Genomic DNA, 26,751 nt, shown 5'->3' with positions numbered 1-26,751 from the left:
GAACTCGTAAATTCTTGCAGTTTTTTACCACATTTTTAGTGTAATTAATAAGTATGAAATTTTTGTTAGGAAGATCCTTTGCGCTACTTTCTTTCTTATTACAACTACAAAACGTATTTGATTGAAACATAATTAGCTTAGTGATACTTTGAGAACCGCCTTGGAAGAATATTTTTTTTTCCTTGAGCAGTGATTAAGTTTTAAAGAAAATTAGTAAAAGCTATGAGAAGAAGCAATTATTAACGTATACAACATATTTACCATATAATTCATAAAAAATGTTTAACATTCTAGAAGTGCCTGACGACCTTAGACTTGACGTCCCTTGGAGTTGGTTCCTGCGTTGGGACAGGAATGTACCTGGTAGCGGGAATGGTAGCTCGAAGTGTCGCAGGACCCGGAGTCGTTATTTCATTCATAATAGCAGCAATCGCTTCTATTTTTTCTGGCGAGTACAAAATAAAACCATAAATTAGTTCTTTCTCATGCAATTATGATAACTAATAAGTAATAAAGTTCAATATCACTCCCGGGGATAAAAACTTATTTTGTATTTACCTGCCCAACGGGAAGTTAATTAGAATTGGTAGTGATAGAGAAAACCCCGGCTTAACATATCCTAACGAAGCATTTTATATTTATATATAAAGATTATAGATTATAGATTATAGATTAATAAGGAATATTGTTAATTTTCCTATAAAAAAATTAAAGATCCTGTTGATAATCTCTTCTTTGCTTTTCAGGTGCGTGCTATGCCGAATTCGGTGTCCGAGTGCCTCATACAACTGGAAGTGCATATATGTACAGTTATGTGACAGTTGGAGAGTTAATAGCATTTATAATCGGATGGAATATGGTTCTCGAATATCTTATTGGTACAAGTGCATGTGCTTGTGCCTTGAGTGCTTGCTTGGATGCCCTGGTGGATGGCGCTATTTCTAGCGCAATCGGCAATGGATTTGGAACATTTTTTGGTGAGTAACTGGAAAGACAATAATGAAAAGAAAAAAAAGTAAACTAAGTTTAGGTCGTGTTTACTAGGGTGTCCATGATTTCTCAAGTTGATTTTTTTTTTCAATGCCACCTCTTGGATTTTTAGTTCTTGACCTAAAAAAAATATCTTACATAAATAAGCTCTTAATTACCAAATTAAACCATGCCGAAATCGAGTTACATTTCCCATTTAAATAATATGGGAATTTGGAACTTTTTGGATTTAGTTTTTTTCCTTCCAAAAAAATGCCACTACGACTATAACTGATGGATATTCTAATGGGAAATTGAATGCTTTACAAAGAAGTTATCTTATAATTTTTCGATAAAATCAATCCTTTAAAAGTTATTTGTGGTTTAAGTTGTGTTTTTAATTATTATCATAGTTTTTCAGTCTTGCTACGAAGTTTCATATGTTATAGTCATTTATTTCATCTATAAATGTTTCAAAAATTTTATTAAAAATATTAACAGTTACAGTAACATTAACGATGCTATGTATTAAATATATTTTTAATAATATTGCCGCTTATTTGTACTTTTTCTATCTATTCACATTTATTTGTTAAGTAATTTTTAGTCGCATTCTTAGAGTGTCGATGAAATCAAATTTGCTGAAAATATAAATTTTTCGAGACATTTTCGAAGTAGATCTTGAAACCCAACAAATTCTTTTGGATATTTGTTTATTTATAAACGGATACAAAATTTAACTTGACTCAAGATTGAGAATCTTGAACCAAGAACACCAATTTAAAGAAAATAACACTCTCGAGTCAAGAAGAAAAATTCTTAAATCAAGAAAATTTTTTTGAACCAAGAATTATATCTTGACTAAAGAATTTTTCCTTTTAACTCAAGAAATTTTTTTTCTTCAAAATGGTGTTCTTGGTTCAAAATTCTTGCTCTTGAGTCAAGTTAAATTTTTTATAGGTGTAGTATTTATTTGTGTCATTTTGGTTTGTGGCACCTCTTGCAGCATCAGCTCCATACCAAGATTTAAATTATATCAAGACTGTGTATCAATACAGGGTGACTGATAAGAAAATTTTTGAGGTAATGTTGCACAAATTCAAAAACCATCTGTGGTATTAAACTGGTGAAAAATACTGTTTCGGATTTATTTAATCCAAATATATCACTTCACATGAAACGAAAAATGATTAAAGTAGTTAGGTCCTGCAAGGCAGATTTCAAGAAAATTATAAAATTTCTTTTATTGAAAGATAAATATGTTAATAATTCACCACCAAAATTACAAATAAATTCACCACACCGTTTTTGAGTAATTAATTTTCGAAATTACATAATTTACACGCAGAGGTATAGAAAGATGGTAAAGTTAGTATGAAATCTTTCGAACCACTCGAGTGACGCATAAAATTTCATACCGCAGAAATTGTATTTTTGAGTTCGAAGAGCTTAAAAACGATAAGTGCAATTTTAAGTGCCTAGGGATGGAATTAGCGGGAAGTTGCCGGGATGGCCTTCAGGATCAACCGTTTTCCTAATTTTTTTTTTTATATAACTTTGAAATTTCTTTCCAGATCACTTAGTCAGTAATACATAATCTTTCTGTATTCAAAAAACTGCATGGATTGCCACAAACCGCATCAGAATCGTTCAAATTGTTCAAAAAATATTCAATTTTAAAAAATTCCAAAAAAGTGTTTTTTTTTTTTTACATAACTTCAAAATTTTACGTTAAATCATTTAGCAGCTAATAAATAATATTTTTTTGATTAAAAAACTGTGTTGAATGCTGCAAATCCTATGAAAAACGATTAATTCGATCACAATTTAAAATTTTTGAAAAAGTATGTATTTACAACCATTAAATTTTCAAGCTCAAAGAGCTCAAAACTGAAAAGTTTCAGGGATGGAACTGCCCTAAAAATCTTTCAATATTAAAAAATATCTCGTCTTAATCAAAAAGAAAAAACATGTGGTATTGAAGATATGATCATGCTCTAGCTTACACTATAGTAAATGGTTTATAACGTACGTAACATGACTCAAAATTGAACATATTTGAGAAAATTATAACGAGGATGAATTATTATTTTTGATAGACATTCTAAATATGAATTGTCTATCTACTATCTAATGTAAAATTACATTAGATATTGATAAATGAAATTATAACTAAATATATAACAAGGTGAATAATTAGATGAATTGAATTCTTTGTAATTGGTTAGTTATTGTTTCCAAAAATGATTGAGTATAAGCAATGGGGTCGAAAAAAATAGAAGAGAGACGAACGCTTGCGCAAGACACTCAATGTCTAGCACCTGTGGACCTCATCGATCCGATTCGGTTATACAAGAAAAGTGTTATATCGATTATCACTACATTTGTTCATGTCATTTCGTCATTGTCTTTTTACTAAAATATATTTTCATTCTTGATTCCTCTTTTTTTACCGCTCTACAATGACTAACTTTATTGAAAGTAATTATTGAACTGTAATGCGCTGATTAAATAATTAAATTATAAATACCCCCATTAGAATTGTACATGGAGTAATCCCAACCACAGTGAACCAAAAATGAATTACATTTGCTTTGATAAATCGATTCACTCTTCGAAATTACACCGTCAACTTGATTAATATCAAGAGCCATTTATATCCTATTATTTGAAAGAGCAATCATCTTTATCTCATTGGGTATAGAAATTAAAAATTTATGATCAGATTTTTATTAATATATTATAAACCATTAGTTAGTTCTAGAATAATCATTTCACGACGTATTCATTCAAATTTATCAAAAGAATTTCGAATTAAAATAATCCTCTTTTTCACCTATTATGTACATGTTTTTCCTTAATAATTAAGACATACTATAAGATATATCCTATATACTAAGATATATATATACTATAAGAACCGTCCGAACTTGTATCGTTCTTTAGAGCTAAATGGTACCAAAATCATATGGTTTCATAAATATCATCATAAGTGTAATAGTGTTCGAATCATCTGATGACACATTCCATTCGTAATTTTAACAAATTTAGCAATTTCTTTATTTTGTATTTAGTTACATTCTGTCAAAATTCGAACACCCAATCAGAACTTTCAAATACTCAGGAGTGTTCCCATGATCACTACAAATGCATACTTTGACATTCGCACTTAATGTCATAATAAAACAGCACCTACTCACTTTAGGCGAGGTATTCGCTTTAGGCTACTTTCCCCTACTATCAGGAATTATAACAGTGGCTATCTAAGGTAGTAAGTAGAATTTAAACATCAGCGTTTAAAAATTACTGTCAAAAACGTAAATATATACGGAAAGAAAAATATAGATGTTATTCATGTAAATTTATAGGATTAATAGGAATTCAAATTGCGCGCATACGCACGGGCTTTAATCCTAACCAATAAAAAATCAGTAACCATTCTTTTGAAATTTTTGAGATCTTCAATACTAAACTAACTTCAATTGAATCATCAATTTTATATTATAGAATTTCCTATACTGACTATAGGAACAATTACTATGATTATAGGAATGATTCCCATAATATTAGGAAGCTTTTCTTTTTACTAAAACTCTTGATCGAAATCGTTTTATAGAATATAAACAGATTGTTTCGATTTATCAATCAAAGTTATAAATCAAAAAAAGTTTTATGACCCAATTTATAAATGTAACCCAGCTGAAACTTTCGGTGATTACAATGTAAGTTTTTTTTAATGTTTTTTATGAAAAAATTATAATACTATTATTGACTTCCTATTAAAAATTTAGAAGTTAAATAATTTAATAATGTCAAATCTCACTCAACTAACATTAGAATTGAATCATTTACCGTCAGCTGTTAAATTTTTCAAATAAGGGTTACGGCATTTTAGAACGTGAGTATCGATATATCAAAAAGTTTGTTTCATATCTACCGCTAAAAGTTTTTCGAATTGAATTTATGATGTGTTTGCTTGAAACGTGTGGTGCATCGATTTTCGTATAAAACTTTTCGAGGTGAGCCAAGTAACCGGTCGGAATATCCAAGGGAATAATGTCGATGTTGAAATTTTCATCCGTCGATGTCCAAAATGGTGACCCCTCATAATTTCTCAGCCTATAATATCTTGGCAAATTTATCTCAGACAATAATATCTCGTTTGTGTTGGCCTATTTTCGAGCATAAATACACCCAAAAACCTTGTTAAAAAGGCGCAACACTATTACGCGCGTTTGTGTTGGCCTATTTTCGAACATAAAATCTGCACACAAATTAAAAATTGCACCGAGACATTATTATGTCTGAAATATTATTGTCTCGGGACGTAATTTCAGAGATGTAAAGAGGGGTAGCCGTCCAAAATATATTCAGTGCAATATTACCCAATTGGCAAAATATCCATTGCAAAAATCTCCAATGTGATAAAATTCCAATGAGTTTAATATCCATATTAGGGGCAATAGAGAGTCCAGAAGTGATATCCAGTGGGGAGTTAGGAAAGGGGGTGGATCCCTTCCTACTTTAAGTAAAAATGTCTAAATGGGTAATTTTATCGTTGGGATAATATTCATGTGCATTTTTTGCTAAAATTTATTGAAATCGATACTTTTGTGAAATATTTGGTAATGAGCGTCTTTATCACCAACAAAATATTCTTCGACAAAATATTTCAAGGACTAAAAAATAATGATGATGATGACTGATGATGGACCCCGATATCGCCAATAAGTAAAAACATAAGAGGTATTTTTGTCCTGAGATATTTTTCACTGATGCCTTGTTATTGAAATATTTCGGCTGAGACAAATTTTTCTGAGATGAAAAGAGAGGTAACCCAAAACCAATGACCGTAGCATAAGAAAATAGGGGAATTGGCAGAAAATTAAATTTCGAACTAAATGAAAATATGCTCCAATTCACAATAAAAATAGAACTAAAAAAAATGAAAATACTTCCATCAACATTTGTATAGCAATATTATCACTTCATCATTGGAATCACTTTCTCCTCAGATATTTTCTTACCAAGATATTTTGTTTGGAGTATTTTTAACCGGGGTTGTTTAATAACTGAGTTGTTTTAACCGTATTATTGTGGCATCGAGTTATTTTTTTACAGAGTTTTTTTTATACAAGCTATACATACTGGGTCCTCCTTATGATATCTATAATGCATTACATGACTTTTGAGATGAAAAATGGTTTGAAAAGAAGACATAGGATTATAAACAATAAATTCATTTTTTTATGATTTTGAAAATTTTAAGAATTTTGAACGATCCTTAAAAAATTTTTAAACGTGCTGATTTTCAAAGAAAGTTTTTATAACTTAATGAATTAAAATGTTTTTACTAAACAAATTTTTATGAAAATATTATGAAGAGAGTTAATTTACATGAAAAGAAAAAAAATTTAGGAAAACGGTTGACCCTGAAGGCCATCCCTGCAACTTCCCGCTACTTTCGTAATTAAGCGCTCGAAATTGCACTTGTTATGTTTTTGAGCTCTTCGAGCTGGAAAATCTAATTTTCGTGTAGTTTTGGGCTCTCCGAGCTCAAAAGTTTGAAAGGAGTTCAATAATTCACTATTTTTTTAATTTTCAAACCGCAATAACTTTTGAATGAATGAACCGATTTTCACACGGTTAGCGGCATTCGACGCAGTTTTACAAATTCTATGATATACTTTCAAAAAAATTGATTAGACAGGAAATTTCAGTGTTATTCGAAAAAAACACTTTTTGTCGATTTTTCTCGTCAACGATAACTCACGAACGAATCAACCGATTTCGACTGGCTTGATGGCGATCGACGTGGTTTTTTGATGTTAAGAGCTGATTAGTTTTTGGAATTGATCGATCAAGCCGTTTAAAAGTTATTTAAAAAAAACCACATTTGAAAAAAATTTTTTTGTAGTTTTTTCGAGATTTCTGAAAATCAAGCGGTCCGAATCGGTCCAAACCATATTCAAAATCTAAGTTCAGTCAATCCCTTTCGATTAGCGTCAACCGCGATAGAATCGGTCAAGCCGTTCAAAAGTTATAAGAGGCACACACACACACACACACACACACACACACACACACACACACACACACAGCATCGCGAAAGTAGTCAGGGAAGCTTCCTGAGACCTTCAAACGTCGAGATCTGATGAAAACTCGATTTTGGCAAAACGGGATGAAAACAATAACTTCCCGATTTTCTTAGCGAGAAGTTAAAAAAAAAAAAAAAAAATACACAGAAAAAAAAATTTACTTAAATCAAGTAAATAATTTTGAAGAATTTCATCTTCTTGATTTGAGTAGAAAAATTCTTAAACTAAGAAATTTTTATTGGTTCAAATAAATTTTACTTGATTTAAAAAATTTTCGTCTTGATCCAAGACAGTGAAACTCTTCAAAATGATTTTCTTGGTTTAAGAATTTTTCTCTTGATTCAAATTAATTTTTTTTTCTGTGTACTCAAGAATTTTTTTTTCTGTCTAAAGTTAGCCTATATTTTGAATTTTTTTAGTTTTTTTTAATTATTAAATTAGAACTAAATGATATTTTTTTTAAATTGCAATCATAGTTTTTAATGAATGAAATTTTTTTTTCATTTTCTTGTACTAATTTTTACAATTAGAAAAACAATTCTAAAAATTTTTTGATACCGGCTATCTTAATTTTTATAAAAAAACGTTAAAACAGTACATTGTAAAATCCAACTATTAAATTTAATCATTAATCTGTTTCAGGACGACCACCTGATTTCATTGCCTTTGTAATTACATTATTGATGATGTTACTATTAGTAGCAGGAGTCAGAAAATCCTTAGTATTTAACAATATTTTAAATGCTATTAATCTCGCTTCCTGGGTATTCATAATGGCCGCCGGAATGTTCTACGTCGATTCAAGTAACTGGTCTGAACATAAAGGATTTCTACCTTATGGTTGGAGTGGGGTAAGTTTTTATTATATTTTCTTTGAATTTATTGTAAAAACTTTGTTACCGAAGTCTTTTTCTAACATTAGGCGAAAAAACACATGAAATATGTTTTGCATTACGAGCGCCAATATTTTAGAGGAAACTCTCAGCTCAATAACTTAACAAAAAAGTTTCCAAAGCATATTCAAGTTTTTCAAACTATTATCGTTTTATATGTTATAATTGCAGGTCTATAAGTGATTTTACTAATTTCAAAAATTTTCATGTAGACAATAATTAACCGATATTCACATGTTAAATAAAAACCGTTAAAAAAGAATAATTTAGGTCATATTTTTTATAATTAATTAGTCCTGCACGTATTTGAAAGCAACAAACAATCCTCAAGAACAGTTGATTCTACAGGATAGCCTCAAAGTTCTACTATTGGGTCTCACCCGACTCAAACGACTAAATTTTCGTTAGCATTTTTAAGTTTACTGAACATTTAAACTGTTCGAAAACTGTTGCAAATTTACACGTACATAGTATGCAGGTGGATATGGTGGTAGCGAGCAGTTGATGATTTTGTTTCAGATTGAGTTGCATCAAATGATGATCACTTTTTTTTAATAAAAATTCTAAAACTTATCTTCTTGATACATCTGATTTAATTAGATAGATTTCATATAAATCAATCTTTTGCATTGGTTCTCATGTCGGAGTTTACTCAGAATTTTTTCGTAATATCTCTTAACTAGTAGAGTAAACCTCAAAAATAACGTTAGTTAAAAAATTTGTATATATATATTTACTAGCGACTTAAATTTGTATATACATATATACTAGCGACCCGGCCACGCGTTGCTCTGGCTGAGTGATTTAGAAAACGTGCACAACACTGAGATAATTTGAATTAAAACGTACCACCATCTATGATATATTTATGTCAGGCAGTACTACAGTTAACTGTAAGGCACCATCTGTTTCAAACTTATGAAACTTACAATTAATAACAATAATCAACATAAGTAATCATTTTATTCTTAATTAATAAATATTGCGACCATGAATTGAAATGAAAACTATCCTATCTCTCAAGTTGGAACAAAACACACATTTAAAAGAAAAAATAACTAAAATCGGTTAAGTAGTTTAGGAGTCCATCGCGGACAAACATCGTGACAGGAGATTTATATACATTAAGATATGAAATACAACGCGGGATGTTGCCACGATTGTGTCTACAGTTTTTGACGGATCTAGATGAAATTGGTCACACATATTCTATAGATAATAACCTTCAATAAGCTCGAAGATGAGCGAAATCCGTCAATAAGTTTAGAAATGGTAGCTCTTCTATCAATGGAATTTCAATCTTCGATACAAATAATGATTTTTAAAAGAAAAATTGTTCCTTAAACAAATTTCCGGAGTTTATTGGAGTTTACACGCAACTTTTTTGTTCATATTTATCAATATTAATTAGTGATTTAAAAATATTAACAAATTAATAGAGTTAAGTATTTTGATGAATTAATTGTATAATTAATGTAAAAAAATATCATACATGCTTTGAGTAAGATAATAGTTAACTTTATTTACCATCATTTACTAATCTATATACACGATATTCGTAAGGAGTAAACTCTAGTCGTGCGTCGGAGCTGACACACAATTAAAAAAAATTTCTTTTTTCTTATTATTATACCACGAAATGAAATTTTAACTGTTCAAAAATCAAAATTAAGCGATTTGCCAAACTCAATTAAGATAAAAATAAAAAAAAAACATTTTAAGAAAAAAATTTTTTTTAACAAATTTCAAAAATTCACATTTTTTAAAAAACACAGTTTTAAAAATTTCAGGATCTTTTAAGATTGGTACAAGGTAGTACACAAAAAAATTTGAGCCAAAAATTTACTGTTGACCGTCATTTTTGACGACTTTCAAAAATTCAAAATTTGACAAATTTGGCATTTTTCAAAATATTTTTCTAAAATATTTTTTTTTAATAACTCCAAGTGTCCCCTTTCGAACAAACAAAAGGTCATTCTTATATCTATATTAGCGTTCGAGATATTACAAAAAAAAATTGAAAAACTGGAAATATCACAAAATTTTTAATTTGCATATCTTTTGAAAAAAATTTTTTCATTTATTTTCCTTTGACAGAACTTCATTTTATAATAAAAGAAAGCTTCTTACCAAGATTTGACCAAAGCGAAAGGGGTCGATTCCAACTATTGGTCGATTTGACATGGAATGACCCTACTCAATGTACTCATATGTGAGTATTCAAATAAAAGTTTCAAATTAATACCCTTGTTAAAAATACAAAGTTCATACAACTTTGTGGATTCGATTACTACACGGACAAAAAGTGGCTTTAAAAGCTCATCAAGCGATATAAAAATTGTATCACCTGTGAAGTGAACAGAGGTGAACCTAAATTTACATCACCCGGTGATATAATTTTTTAATCTAATGTATTTTAAATGGGACTAACTTGACGGTAATATACGTATTCTTGACCTTGAAATAAATTTTTCAAGAGAATATTCGTCTAGTATTGAATATACAAAATCATCGGCCATGTTATTTTCACGTTTTTTACAACAAATTCTTAATAAATAAAAAAATATACACGACACAAAACATTAACAACAGATATAACCTATACAATATTCAAGCGCATGCTTGTGTAGCAATTACAATATTTGTTATATTATTATATTATACTGGCACCGAGAGTATGTTCTCATACGGCCGTTGGGTGATTTGTGGTAAGGGAGCTGTGTTGGTTAAGAACTTGCCTTAAACCTAGGCGGCGCTGGAGCGAACTTCAGAGAATCGAAAGATATCAGCATGTGAAAAATCTTTCGACTCGCCGGGATTCGAACCCGCGCCTTGCCACTAGAGTTGTATGAACGGATCAACGCATTGAACCGCTCAGCCAACATCGGGGCCTTATTACAATATTTGTATCACCTCATAAGATAATATATAAGAAGGTATTCCAATCCTGCAATGCATGATGGGAAATGTGTCAAGCGGTCGCGCCACCACGAGTGTGTCAGGCACACTAACTGGCAACTAAAGTACTTTCATGCTAACTCCGATAATAATGAAATATTATTTTTAATAATAAATCAACGTTTAAAAAAATTATTTCCACCCTCCAATAACAATAATAAATGATAATAATTAATTAGAAACTGTTAATTCAGTTTCTTTATTGTGTCCTCAATTTCTCCGGTTAAACCGGCTTCTCTTAAATGCGGCTTATCATTTACCTTTGATTTTATTCTAAGTGCTCATTTAGTAGCACGAATGATTTTTGCTTGATTGTCTATCCATCAGACTGGGTTCGAAACCTGGTCACTGCACGTATTTTTTTTTTTTTTAATAATTACTTTTAACTCCTATAAATAATTTTAATTATTAATAACATTAATATAAAATTATAATAAGTATTATGATAAATATTATTACTTATAATAATTAGAGCATGGATTATTGTTTATAACAGGTGAGTAATTAGGGTATGTTTTTTATTTATGTCCTTTTTTTATGGGAAAAGCAACATTTTTCAATTTGTGGAAATTGTATTTCACAATTATGAACTATAATTATTTGTAAAAATAATAAATTTTTCACTAACATACGATTATGAATGGCGGGAAATATTTAGAATACAACGTTAATCATAAATGTTTAACATAAATTTTATTAATAATAGATTTATAATAATAAAAATCATAAAATATTATCATAATTATTTATGATTTTTTTTTAGTATTAAGCATTAAAAATATACGTTTTGTTTTATGTCAACGGATTAATATAAAAGTTTTTAATTCATTTAATTGATGAAAGTAGTAAAAAATTTAGCGATCGTCATTTATTTAAAAAGTTCAAGTCGTTGTTAATGGCGTTTTGTTGTTGATAGTGTTTTTAGCGAAGTAACATAAAGTAAGTATGGATATTTTTTCTCAATTAATCAGCTGTACGGTGATTTAACATTGTTTATAACAATTTAAGAACTAAGATTTATTAATAGATCATGGGTGGATGCAGCTTCTCTAATTGTCACAACAGCAGCGAAAAAGGTTTCAAAATGTTGCGGTTTTCTCGATCAGTTGACATGAGAAGAAAATGGGCAACTGCTTGCAATATTTCGAAACCTATTACCGATAATTTCCGCCTGTGTGAGGTACATTGCAATAGTTACAAAGCTGTCGTTTTATTTAATAATATTTTTTCAGGTAATTTAATAATTGAAATAATTAGTTTGGTAAATTTTTGTTTTAATTGTTGACAGGGCCATTTTAGTAAAGGCTTATTTGATTGTGACAATCATTCATATAAATTGAGGAAAAATGTTGTCCCAGATATTTTGAATCCATCTCCTCCTAAACCTTTCGATGCTGTTGATACTGATGATGCTGATGATGATAATGATAATAATTATTCATTCAGCAGTAAGAGACGCAAATCTGGAGTGTCTGATTTGGCTGAAGGTGAGTCTGCACTATTTTCTCAGTAAATTATAATATATTTTATAGGATAACATAACAATTTATTAAAATTTAATATATTATTTCATGTAAAGCAGCTAGCCTTTGGAAATTTTTGATATATATTTAAATGTCAGTTGGGTAAGTGAAATATCAGTAGGAAAAATGTTAACTGTTGTTTTGTTTTATATCTGTATCTTCTCATTTTTGATAGCATGACATTTCTAATTATAAAAATAAAAGGCTAAACGTAAAATATATTAAATCTGGCAGTAATATTTCTTGGAAAGTTATTGGTATGGGCTTTTATAAACAAATATACTTATTACACAGAAAGAAAAATTTTTTGACTGGAGAACAAAATTCTTGGTTTAAGAAAAGTTTCTGGTGTCTGAAAAAAGACCGAAGTTGTTTTGGCTGAAGTAAAAATTTTTCTTGAAATTTTATTGTTAGAATTAGGTAGGGCCTGTTAAATAAACAATACCAATTAATAGTTAAGAGTATTTATTAATATGTGCATCCGCACGTTACCAAAACTCAATCGGAAGTAAGTGGTGGTACAGTTCTCAAATCTCATCTCAGGCAGGGATCATGACATCACATGACCTCCCCACTACTCATGGGGTAAGACCGTTAGGCGTTACTTCCAACATTTATTTTTAGTGGAAGTAATTTTTTCTTGATTCAAATTATCATAAATACTTAATACAATTAATTTGGTTTAAATAAGTGAAATTTCTTGTCAAAAAAATTTTTTTTTCGCTCAAAAAAATAATTAAGAAGAAAAATATTTTCTTGGCTCAAGTGTACCTTTTTTCTGTTTATTTTTATAACATTCAATGTACACTCATTATCTGCACTTATACTTGAGATTTATTTTACTCTGTCAAATGTAACTTCTGATCTTTTAATGTTATATTTTATTACTCATTTATTCAACTAATAATTATTTCGTCTATAATTTAGGATTGGGCATCTCAGCAGATGAAAATATTGAAGTCATTCGAGAAGGTTTACTAGATGAAGCTTCAAATAATTTCACTGACATCCACTCACCTCACAATCTACATAAATCACCACGAGAGTTGCTGCTAGAGCAACAGATTGATAAGCTTCTCAACGAAAATGCTTCATTGAAAAGCCAGGTAATAAAATATTAAAATTAAAATTTTTTTTAATTTAATTATTTAAAAACTTATTAATGAGTACAATGTAATTTAGCTATAATTCATAGCTAAATTTGTCATTAAAGACAAACTTTTTGGAGTTGGGGAAATAAAGGATAAAGGGAAAGGGGGGACCTTTACTCAGTGGGATTTTTTTTGTTACGCGATTGAAGGTTTTTAAAGTAATCTAATATACATTTTATTATATTAAAAACCTAATTAATTACTGTAAAATATTAATTTCAGGTTATTCACATGACTAAAAGGTCGACAACATTCGATAAGAATTTGAAGAAGTTCCTAAATCCAGATCAGCTGTCATTTTTAAAAGGTAATGCTGCTACAAACTCCAAACCTTGGTCTGAAGAAACCATAAAGAAAGGTCTACGAATTCGATTATTAATGGGTACTAAAGCCTACAAAAATTTAAGGGACACTGAAGGGTTTCCCTTACCTGCTTTTTCTACCTTATATGATCGATTGTTTGGTTTTAATTTTGCTCCTGGAATTTTCAATAATATAATTGAATGGCTAGGGGTTAAAATTCAACAAGAACACGATCAGACTGCTCATTATTGTATATTGGCTTTAGATGAGATGTCTATTCACCCGGCTGTTGAGTATGATCGTGCTCTAGGAAAATTTATTGGGTTAGTGACTCCAGAACTAGCGAGAGATTCAGCTGGGGCTGACTCAATGGCTTATCATGCAATAGCATTTGTCGCTCGTGGATTGAAAAGTCATTGGAAGCAGTTAATTGGTTATGCTTTGACTGGAAAATCTGTTACTTCGACACTTCTCTGGAATTATGTTCAAGAAATAATTAAATTGCTATACCAACACGGAATTGTTGTAAAATGCATTGCTACGGATGAAGGATCTACCAATGTTGGAATGTGGACACTTAATAGCATATCATCCAGTCGCTTTTTTATCTCTTCATTTAGTCAGCATCCATCAAACTCCGAGGAACGTCTTCATTGGACTTCTGATGTTCCGCACGTACTAAAACGAATTTGGTCACAATTATTAAAGACTAAATTCATTTTAAGCGCAGCTACAGTTGAAGCAAACAACTTACCATCATCCGAAGTGGATATAACGCATGTTCGGCGACTTATGGAATTACAGTCAGTTGGTGGGCCTGTACTGGTCAAAGGTCTTACTGCTGCAATTCTGGATCCATCACAATTTGATAAAATGCATGTAGGACTTGCTAGAAAAAATTTTAGCAATGAAATGGGGCATGCGTTGGTTCTGTCTGCTCAAACTGGTCTTCTTCCTCAAGAAGCTGTAACAACCGGTTGGTTTATTACACTGTGCAGTCAGTGGTATGAGTCAATGGTATATCGACATAAAAGTAACTCACTTGGAACTGATGAAGCATCATTAGAACGAGTAGAGTTTCTACAGAGTTTCATTGAAATTATCAGACAACTTCAATTTAGCTCTGACAATAAATGGAAACCGATTCAACGAGGCATAATTCTTGCTACAACTACTGCATTGAATTTACGAGAAGATTTAGTTATCTCTGGAAAATTGCAGTATCTTCTTACCGGGCGACTAACTTCTAGTTCTGTGGAAAATTTATTTTCTCAGGTTCGAGCTGGTGGTGATATTCACCCTAAACCTCGTCAATTACGCTATAGAATGCGCTTGATTGCAGTGGCTCAGTATTTACGAGTTCCATCATCTGCATCTTATGAAGATGATGATGAACCGTACTATGTAGAGTTCCTCAAACAAAAGAAGACTGAACTTCAAACTGATGATGATGAAACGCAAAGTTGCATCGAAATACCACAGAATAGTGAATTATCTGAAATCCAGAACTATGGACTTTATTATCTTTGTGGTTGGGCAGTGTTTGTTTCTGCGAATAGTTGCAGTGATTGCGAAACTGCAATAATCTCTCCGGTACCTTTGTCGAATGCGAGCAGTGCTTGGACGGATGCAATAAATCGGGGAAATTTGAAACATCCGACTGAAGCAGTGTATCAGCTTTTGAAGACTGCTGAAAAAGTTTTTACGACGTACAGAAAATCACTTCTACATTTGCAGTCTGTCCATCAGGTCTTAATGAAGAGTGTCCAAGAAGCTGTTAATGACTCCATAATTTTTCCAAAGTGTCATGAAATTCGTGATAAAGTACTTGGAAAATTTATTTCATTGCGACTACATATTCTTGCTAAAGATATTACGGTGCAGCCAGACAATCCGAATTTAGTAATATTCAGCTCTCGAAGTGCATACATGCGTACTTCTACAAAAAATGTCCGTGCATGCATTATTTACTTTTTATTAATTGTTTATATTCTTTCTCAATAAAATTGAGATTTGAAAATTTTAAACATATTTTATGTATACTGCTATTATTTATCAAATTTTTATTGTAATTTTACGTACTTCAATTGTTTATTGTTCAATATAATTAATACTGTATTACTTGTTTGAATAATTAACATGAATATATACCCTAATTACTCACCGGTTATAAACAATAATCCATGCTCTAATTATTATAAGTAATAATATTTATCATAATACTTATTATAATTTTATAATAGTGTTATTAATAATTAAAATTATTTATAGGAGTTAAAAGTAATTATTAAAAAAAAAAAACGTGCAGTGACCAGGTTTCGAACCCAGTCTGATGGATAGACAATCAAGCAAAAATCATTCGTGCTACTAAATGAGCACTTAGAATGAAATCAAAGGTAAATGATAAGCCGCATTTAAGAGAAGCCGGTTTAACCGGAGAAATTGAGGACACAATAAAAAAACTGAATTAATAGTTTCTAATTAATTATTATCATTTATTATTGTTATTGGAGGGTGGAAATAATTTTTTTAAACGTTGATTTATTATTAAAAATAATATTTCATTATTATCGGAGTTAGCATGAAAGTACTTTAGTTGCCAGTTAGTGTGCCTGACACACTCGTGGTGGCGCAACCGCTTGACACATTTCCCATCATGCATTGCAGGATTGGAATACCTTCTTATATATTATCTTATCACCTCAAACCAAAACTAACGCCACTCGTACAATCGGATTTTTAAGTCATTAGTGGTGCAATTTTTAAATCATCTTTTTTTTTTCATGCACATAAATATCATTCAACCAGACTATAGAATCTTTCACAGTTCTACTGAGATAATTTATAGTCAATAACTATTTATTAAATGGATGTATTGTAATAATGATATATTAGTAATTTCAACAAGAACTACATCTGAAGACTATAGCAATTTTACAATGATATGTCTATAAATAAATTGATACATTAACGACAGTCTTTGCTATTGAATAATTACGCAACGTTTATTGCTACATCAAATGACTTGAACAAACTTGACTTTTTTATTTATACAAAAATTTTTATCTTCCGATTTGAAAATAAATAATTATCAAAAATAGACAGTTATTTATTGTACTCTGATTTTGAACAATTAAAAAATAAAAATCTAAAATAATACTTCTTTATTTTTTAGACAACTTTCAAATTCTTTGACCAATTAACTCAAGACTTTATATAAATTTTTTGTGCTTAAAGAACTGCATCGAATGCTGTCAAGAAAATCAAAATTAAACGACTCGTGGAAAACATTCTGCAGTTTGAAAATTAGAAAAAAAAAAAAAAAACAATTTGTGTGTGTTAGCTCCGACGCACGGCTGGAGTTTACTCTTTATGAACGATTATATCGTGTATATAGATTAGTAAAGTACGGTAAATAAAATTAACTATTATTTACTCGAAACATACATGATATATTTTTTTACATTAATTATACAATTAATTCATTCAAATAGTTCACTCTATTAACTTGTTAATATTTTTAAATCACAAATCAATATCGATAAATGTAAATAAAAAAGTTGTGTGTAAACTCCAATAAACTCCGGAAATTTGTTTAAGGGACAATTTCTCTTTTAATAATCATTATTTGTATCGAAGATTGAAATTCCATCAATAAATTTTCAATTACCTTATGAACAATGCATTTGTTTATGAATAACAATTTTTTAAACAATAAGAGATAAAAATTTTTGAAAATTGTTTTCATGCAGCTTCGGACAACATAAAAACGGATCATTAATAATATTTTGAAAAAGTAATTTTTTTCGATGATTAATTGAAGTTTTTAATTCTGAAACAACGAAAGTTATTGATAAAAAACTGAAAAATCGAAATTTTTTAATTTTTTGAACGGGAATCTATTCTGAAGCCTTCCAAGAATTGCTCCAAGAGAGGAAAAAATCTTCAAATTTATAGTTTAACAATTATCACACGCAATGTAAATGTTGCACAGAAAAAATTATTAATTAACTATTGCATAACTAATTGAAAAAATGAGATAAAAATTTTTTTTAGGCAGATGATGGTTTAATTATTTATCCAGTCGACCCCTGATTTTTTTCATTTCTTAAATTTTATCTTTAATAGGTTAGAATAACTTTTATTAATAAAGTGTCCAAAATAGGCGTAGCTTACGCAAGACAGAGCACCCGTTTTCGGCTGTATTTTCATCTTCCTGGGAAAATTATAAATATTGGACTTAGAGTTCCGAAATTCGGGACTTTTTCAAGGAAATTTCCTCCTCTTTTTTAAACTTTTTTATAATTTATTTAAAATCTTTATTAGTTTTTGAGATATTTGCAAAAAACTAAACCCTTTTTTTTTAGTTAATTATTAATAACTTTTGCAACTTTCGCGAGCGGAACTTAATTTTTTTCAAAAACTATCTAGATGCCATTCCAAATTGAATGATACTTCAATTGTCATATAATTTTCGGAGACTGCTAAAAAAAGTTTACTAAAAAGGCACTTGTTGACCAGACTACATACCCTATTACGTCTTAATACTCACGCCTGAAAAGTGAAAGGTATGCAGAATAGGTTGTGCACAAAAACGTAACGAGGTCATTTGTTCAGTAGATTTTACTCTTCATATTTTTTTCATACCGGGGGCCTTATATGAAAATTGATTCTTAAGGAGTAAACTCCAAAAATGCTCTCCTGAAACTGTTCTTCGATTTTTAATTAGCTAATCTCAACTATCATTAGCTTATCTCAGATTTTTGTAATAAGTTATGTTAGGTTTAAGAAAGGCAGTCGCGTGATACTCAAAAGTCGAGAGAATGTGTACGTATAAAATCAAATTTGTTTTTCTGTGGGTATTGACCTACAAAACCAACCGTTTTCTTTAGAAATTATACAGAAATAAGCATTCTTAAAAAATTACTGTTGAATTCACTGTAATTGTGGGACAAAATGCGGCCCTTAAGTTATTACCATTTTTAAAATAAAATTACGTAAAAAATTAATTTAGTATATGGTAAATGAAATAAAATTTATGGAAAACCTAATAAATTTTACGGCAAACTACGGTGAAATTTGTTGAAAAAGCCTTAAAAAATGATCTCGCTTATCGAAAAATGATGAGGTCATGCCATCTATCCCACGGTTTCTGTAAATTTGAACGATAATTTAAAAAAAAATTTTTTTTCGGGGTAACAGATAATTAGTCTATGTATAACTAAAAATAATATTTTGTTAAATCGAATTCGCAAAATTTTAAAAACTAAATCAAGTAGTCTTTTTCTTAAAAGCAGTTATTTCTTATTATGTTGAACTATTTTTATCTAATGACTAACTCATTTCGTTTTTCTTAGGTATTTACTGGTGCCGCCACATGTTTTTATGCTTTCATCGGTTTTGATATTATTGCGACAACGGGCGAAGAAGCAACCAATCCAAAACGAAGTATTCCACTAGCGATAGTTACATCACTTCTTATCATCTTAACTGCATACGTAACAAGCAGCATGGTTTTGACATTAATTGGTAAGAATCATCCAGGGTGTATTTGTTTACCACCTACAATTTTCAATAAAATCTATACTATGTAAATTTTTCAGTTCCATATGATCAAGTAGATACAGATTCAGCGCTAGTAGACATGTTTGGCCAAGTTGGAGCAAACAAATGCAAATATATTGTTGCAGTTGGAGCAGTAGCAGGATTAACAGTTTCTATGTTTGGTAGCATGTTCCCAATGCCTAGAATAGTCTATGCTATGGCTCAAGATGGACTTATTTTTCGGTAAATACATACAATCCAATTAGATGTAACACACAATCCAATATATAGTTAACATAATTTTATGATTTCAGAATTTTCAGTCAACTCTTACCTTTGACAGGCACTCCAGCCTTAGCGACCTTCACTTCTGGAGTTGCTGCTGCTTTTGTTGCACTTTTAATCCGATTGGATGTCTTGGTGGAAATGATGTCAATCGGTACTTTATTGGCTTATACACTCGTATCAACATGCGTCCTTATTCTCCGTTATCAGCCCCACTCAACAAATTTAATTGAGCTGCTACCTCAAAGCCTACGTACACCTTGTCGATCACCACCAAAAGAGACCCAAAATAATAGCTCAACCACGTACAGCAAAGAATTACGTTCTGATCAACTTACCAGTGCTTTGAACACAATACATGCAACTCAAACAGAACTTACAACGAATAGTAATGGTCAGCGGGTTACTGTCCGACGTGTTCGAAGAGCGAATAGTTCGTCACCAGAATCAGACGATACATACGGTGCAGAAGAAGATGACGTTGGCTTGGGTAAAGATGACCAATATCTAGTCAGCGATAGGACAGAAAATAAATTTTATGGTAGCGTTCATGCTGCCGCGGCTGCTTCTAGTTGTAGTAGCGCTCATCAGTATCCTGGAACCACTCCAATTATTGGACCTCCATTGAATTACATTCAAAGACGATTGCAGGTAAATTAAAAATTCATTCTCTCCATTAGATTTATTTAGAAATCTGAATATCACGATAAGTGATCCTACGACAACTGATACCACCGACAGCATATCCAGCGAACACTCATAGCATAACAGATAATTCATAATAACACACACAATTAATCGCCCGAAATACGGACGAAAACTAATTCTAAACATGAAAACTAGATAAACGATCTCATCCTCCATTCACTACATGCACACAAATCCATACGCGCTACATTTTTATCATGAGGCTCCGTTTGGCGGGAACAGCTACACGATTTGTTTCATTTTATTTCACTCTTGACTCATAATACTATTATGACGTCTACTAAAATTCAAAATTTTTGTTTTCTTGGTGTGTGTTAACTTAACTTACATTTTACGGAATGCTTTGCAAGCGCCAGCGAAGGAAGCATTTTGGTTTAGTGACGGTCGGTAGAGAGCTAATCCTTTTTCTTTATGCATGAACAGTGAAGGACGCGATAGGTTCTTCATTCTTCAGAAGAACGTTGCTCAACTGTCCCTTCATCAGTGCTGTTTTCGTGGAATATGGTTTTTTTGGAATAACTTTTATACGTCTTTATCGATCAACTCTAAAAAACTGATTAACTTTTAACATTGAAAAACCACGTCGATCGCCGCTAAACCGGTCAAAATCGGTTGATTCGTTCGAGAGATATCGTGAACGAAAGAAAACCGAAAAAAGTGTTTTTTCGAAATTACTCTGAAATTCCGTGTTCGATCAAATCAAACTTGAAGATTCTTTATGAAGCTTAAAAAACTGAGTTGATTTTTGTCAACCACATGAAAATCGTTTCATTCATTCTAAGGTTATTGCGGTTTGAAAATTCAAAAAATAGTGTTCTATCAGACTTTTGAGTTCAAAGAGCTCAAAAACATATTAAGGCTATCTCTTTGAGCTCGGAGAGCTCAAAATAACACATAAATTGTATTTTGAGCTCGAAGAGCTCATAAACATCATAAGTGCAAGTTCAAGCGCCGAGGTATGGAATTAGTGGGAAGTTGCAGGGGGGGCCTTGAAGGTCAACCGTTTTCCTAACTTTTTTTAAATAACTTATGAGCTGCTAAACAAATCGTTTTCATGACCTAATCAGCTCTTAATCTTAAAAAATAACGTCGAATGCCATTTAACAAATCAAAATCAGTTCATTCATTAGTGAAATATTGTAGTAAGCAGATTTCGAAAAAATTATTTTTTTGTTCGACTCGTTGATAATAACTTCAGGATTTCTTAACTAATCGATTTTTCACTTCGTACAATATCTTTAGAGCCCAAAATACTGCGTCAGATGCCGTGTTAAAAATTGAAATCTATCAAGGTGTTCAAAAATTATAGTTTTTCAAAAATTGAAGTGATGTTTTTACCAGTAATTTTAGGATTTTTAACTTCCCGCTAAGAAAATTGAAAATTTTCAAAAATCGGAAAGTTATTGGTTTCACCCCGTTTTTCGAAAATCGAGTTCTCATCAGATCTTGACGTTGTGAGGTCCTAGGAAGCTTCCCTGACTGTTCCCGCGATGATGTCCGTGTGTGTGCGTGTGTGTGTGTGTGTGTGTGCCTCTTATAACTTTTGAACGGCTTGACCGATTTCATCGCGGTTGGTGCCATTCGAAAGGGCTTAACCAAACTTAGATTTCCTGAAAATTTGAACCGATTCGGACCAGTAGATTTTGAGAAATTGTAAAAAAACTACAAAAAAAATTTATTTGAAACGTGGTTTTTTGGAATAACTTTTAAACGGCTCTACCGATAAATTCCAAAAGCTATTCAGCTCTTAACATCAAAAAACCACGTCGATTGCCGCCAGTCCGGTCAAAATCGGTTGATTCGTTCGTGAGTTATCGTGAACGAAAGAAAACCGAAAAAAGTGTTTTTTCGGGGTTACTCTGAAATTTTCGGTTCGATCAATTAAAACTTGAAAATAACTTATGAGGATGATGAAATTGCGTCGAATGCCGCCAACCGCATGGAAATCGGTTGAACCATTCAAAAGTTATCACGATTTGAAAATTCCAAAAATATTGATTTTATAAACTCCTATCAAACTTTTGAGCTCGGAGAGCTCAAAACTACACGAAAATTAGATTTTTGAGCTGTAAGAGCTCAAAAACATAATAAGTGCAATATCGAGCGCTTAATTACGAAAGTAGCGGGAAGTTGCAGGGATGGCCGTCAGGGTCAACCGTTTTCCTAATTTTTTTTTTAGATTTTTAAAGTTTAGAGATCAAAAACCTCAAAAAACTTAAAAATAAACACAGTAACATTTTTGAATGCCTATAGCTTAGAACAACTCAACTTAGCGGGAAGTTATACGGATGGTGTCGAGGGTTAACCACCATCTAGATTTTTTTACAGTTTTTAGTCCTTAAAAAATAGTAAAAATCAAAATTTCGATCTGGTTGTAATTCGGCCCACAGCTACTTCCATGTCCAACATTTAGTTTTAATTATATGAAGTTCGGCTCAGTGGTTCCGGAGATATTACGTACGTAAACCAGAAAAACGTAGTTCTGAAATAAATGCGTTCGAAGTTTTAATATAAGTAAATATATATATGTACTTTCGAAAAATGTGAAAAAAAAAATAATTTTTTCAAAAGTTAGAAACAAGAATGATCCCTAAAATAACATGCTTTTTCCGAACATGCTGAATACGTATTATTGGTGACAGAAAAGTTCTGATTAATTACAATCGAACGATTTATCAAAGCGTTGATAATTGATGATGTGATTTGCTTTTAATCTTTTAGATACTTGAGCAGATGTGATGAATTGAGGATAAAGCTTTGTATCTGAGAGCAATCTATGATTTACTGAACTCTTATATGATACTAAGTCATAAAATCTGATCATTCCCCCTACTTCAGACCAGACGATAGTATTGAGGAAAGATATTAATAGAGGGAGTTGCCAAATGTTTCTCAAAACAGATGGTTTCAGAACTTTTTTATAGCTAGCATCTTGAATTAACTTCTTAACTAATTATTATTTTAACATTAAAATTAATGAAAGAAAAATCTGAGGTTGAATATCGAGAAACTAGCACTAACAAAAATATCACTCATATCAAGGAGGATAAAAAAATGATTTCTATTCTTTACAAAGACTATTTGATAAAACTTTAATTTGGCCGTGCTTATTAATCAATATGAATTTAAAAATTCGTGAATAAATTTATCATTTTCTTTTGCTAATCCCGGGTCAAAAAATTTAAATTGATTTTGAGCAAAATGATCTACATTTTTAAACTTATTGATCAGTATCTGAACTATCAAAAACATTTTCATTTGTATTTAATCTACTGTTCTTATTATTTTTGATCTGTTTTAAGTTTAAACAACATTTTAGTAAAAGAATTGAGCAGCTATGAATATTTTATGCTGATTCTAATCTAATGAGACTAAAAAGTTTGATAGATTTTTAGTCTAGATAATTTGTACTTGGACTTTATGTATTGTTTTCAAATTCAATATGAAATGTTATACTATTTTTGATCTGCCATTTTAATTCTAAATGTTCGAAGGCCAAAAGTCGACTAAGATGGCGACTTATAATTTTTTTGTCTTAAGTATCTTATTAAAAATTATTCTAAGTTGCATTTATTTGAAAAAATAAAATAATTTACGATGTATTCATGCGCTCTCTTATTTGTGAACTGATAATTGAACATAATCTTACATCTGTCATATTTATTTGTTATAACTTAACAATTCATGGATTATAAAAGTTTTAAATCTGCGAATATTAAGTTGCAGTGATGACTAATAAATTAGTAATAACATACGTAAAATAGTTCTCATCGTTTCATTGGATCTAAATCTAGAGTTTTCTAATTATCGATATTAAACTTAATGTCAATCCATCGACAAGATTAAAATGTTGACAAGATGACAAGATTAATATTAAGCTTTATACTTTCACACATCATTCAATGAACGGTATTCACTATTGGGTAGTACGAAGTATACCGTTTGGTATACATTGCACCACGAAATAGTGAATAGTCACTATTTCAGTTTCAGAGAATGATAAGCCGTACCCTGTAGAGGATCTTCGAAGACATGAATAAAGTAATAATAAATAAATAAATAAATATATTATTATCAGGGCCTGGAAGTTGGGGCCAACAATTAAACTTAAAAATAGAGCAAATTTAAATTAATAATCACAAGCGAACTGATGATCGCGAGCAAGTTCAAGCGCTTAAATACTATACTATATTTTAAGCATAAAATGTCAAAATAAAAATGAGGTTGGCATCAAAACACGTGGGCTTGAACAATACAATCTGACATCAACGACAAAACTATAGAATAAAAATCACAAGTACAGGATAATGTGAAATATTTACAAATGTTTCATGAAATTTCAGATAATTTTTAGCAAAAGTCTCCGCGTACAGATTTAGGCTAGACGAAAGAGGAGCAAAGTTTTAGAAGCGGATTTTAATACTTGTGTGGTAGACAACAGTAGATAAAAAAAATAGTTGACTTAAAATAATTCCGGTCAAATACTTGAAATTTATAAAAAATATAATTTTTATATTTTTACACTTTTTTCGATTAGGCTTAACTTTTCGCTGGTAGATCTAGAAAAACATATTCTCTACAAAATAGTCTCGAAATATTTTTGGCTCAGACAAGCTCAAAAAATTTTACACAATAAAATCGCGATCGTCATTTCGCTTGTGATTATTAATTTAAATTTGCTTTATTTTTAAGTTTAATTGTTGGCCCCAACTTCCAGGCCCTGATTATTATTATTATTTTGCTATTAAATGCTCAGGGGGGTTATCCCCGGAGTCCGATTCTCCGAGGGCCCAGCCTGAGCTCCATCCGTTACTGCTGGACCACTCCGCACAACAAGGCGGTTAGTGATCACAGCAGGCCAAAGTCATTTCCCTTAAGAGACGGAGAGAACCAAGTATAACAGCCTTCTGCATCCTAACTGCCAAGATCTCACTTTTGATGAGCAAGCTGGAACTTTGGCAAGTGAGGATACAAAAGACTGTTTCATCCCTCTTAGGACGCCAACAATCAGGACGACAAGCTTGACACGGTAACCTGGGTAAAGTTTGCCAATTTCAAACCGGAGATCCTGATATATTTGTCTTTTGTGCTCTTCTTTGGCTGAGATGTTGTATTCAGCCGGGGCCGAGAACTCAATGACATAAATGTCACGAGTGGCCATGTCGAAGAGCACAATATCAGGTTTGTTGTGATCTATCCGCCGGGTTGTTGCAAATGGCATGTTCCAATAAATTTTGCAACTGTCATTCTCAACAACCTGGGGAATATCTCCTGGCAAATAAGGCAGCACTGGTGTCACGTCAATACCGTAGCAATGATGAAGATAGCAGTACAGTACTCTCAGGGCAGCATTGTGACGCTGGATATATGCACCTCTCGCCAGCACTGGACATGCCGACAAAAGGTGCATAAGCGTCTCCGGATGTTGTCTACACCTCCTACAGGACGTGTCCGGAAGCTCCACCTGGAGCACCTTGCTACGGTACTCAAGAGTGTTAATGACACCATCTTGGCAGGCAAATATGAACCCTTCAGTCTCGGACATCAGGCCCGCTGACTTTAAGAAGGAAAACGTCAGCTGGGTGGACAAGCCATGATCACGCACGTGTTTAAAGAACACGCTGTGCATGGACTTGTCCATCAGTTCGCCAAGGAGTAGTTTTTCCTCGGCGTTCCTGATGACGCTCTTAAATTCCTCCTTTCGGAGTTCCATAAGAGCGTTTATTTCTCCAAGACCAAGGGTTTTTGCCGTATATATTGCTGCCTTATACAAGAATGACCCCTTATGCGCATTTTCATGTTTATGTACAATTTGCATAAGAAAGTCATCCTCGTCTGCAGTGAAATTGACAACTTCGTGTGTTAGACCCAGGACCAAACGGTCGTGAAGCCGCTCCAAACTCTGCAAACCTCTCCCACTGATGGACCGGAGAGGTATAATCTGGCGACTGATGAATTGGGGTGCATGCTCCGATTCATATTAATGATCTTACGGGTTTTGATGTCGAGATCTCGTAAATCCTTTCGGGCCCATTTCAGGACACCGAAAGAGTATAGTAAGACTGGGACAGCGAGCATGTTAGTAGCTGAGACTTTGTTTTTTCCGGAAAGTTCGGAGGACCAAATTTTCCGGAGTCTCCTAATATACTCGCTCTGGAGAGTTGTTCGGACTTCAGAGACCGTATGCATGCGGTGCTCTTCCATTCCTAGATATCTATACAACTCCCCGGCGTCTAATTGTCTTAAGACACTCCCATCTACTAACTCGACATCATCACCAGTATCAGAGCACTTACCCCTCGCCAGATGTACGACCGCA

General features: G+C 31.7%; 1 protein-coding gene across 3 annotated transcripts in view; it reads left to right on the top strand.

Annotated features, from left to right (window-relative positions):
- Positions 1 to 26,751, top strand: part of LOC141534865 (solute carrier family 7 member 14) — a 68,111-nt gene that overhangs the window by 25,675 nt on the left and 15,685 nt on the right. For 2 of the 3 annotated variants that reach the window (XM_074254471.1, XM_074254469.1), the window contains exons 3-8: positions 295 to 448; positions 747 to 977; positions 7,710 to 7,918; positions 19,253 to 19,424; positions 19,499 to 19,682; positions 19,754 to 20,375. In XM_074254471.1, the coding sequence (XP_074110572.1) occupies positions 295 to 448; positions 747 to 977; positions 7,710 to 7,918; positions 19,253 to 19,424; positions 19,499 to 19,682; positions 19,754 to 20,375 (1,572 nt within the window). The remainder of the gene's footprint in view (positions 1 to 294; positions 449 to 746; positions 978 to 7,709; positions 7,919 to 19,252; positions 19,425 to 19,498; positions 19,683 to 19,753; positions 20,376 to 26,751) is intronic. The other variant, XM_074254472.1, reaches the window with a different exon arrangement.

The sequence above is a fragment of the Cotesia typhae genome, unplaced genomic scaffold (genome assembly GCF_013202065.1).
Source record: "Cotesia typhae breed Kobodo isofemale line unplaced genomic scaffold, CoteBio_Ctyphae scaffold_13, whole genome shotgun sequence".
Taxonomy (NCBI): Eukaryota; Metazoa; Arthropoda; class Insecta; order Hymenoptera; family Braconidae; genus Cotesia; species Cotesia typhae.
This window is presented reverse-complemented; position numbering and strand designations above follow the sequence as displayed.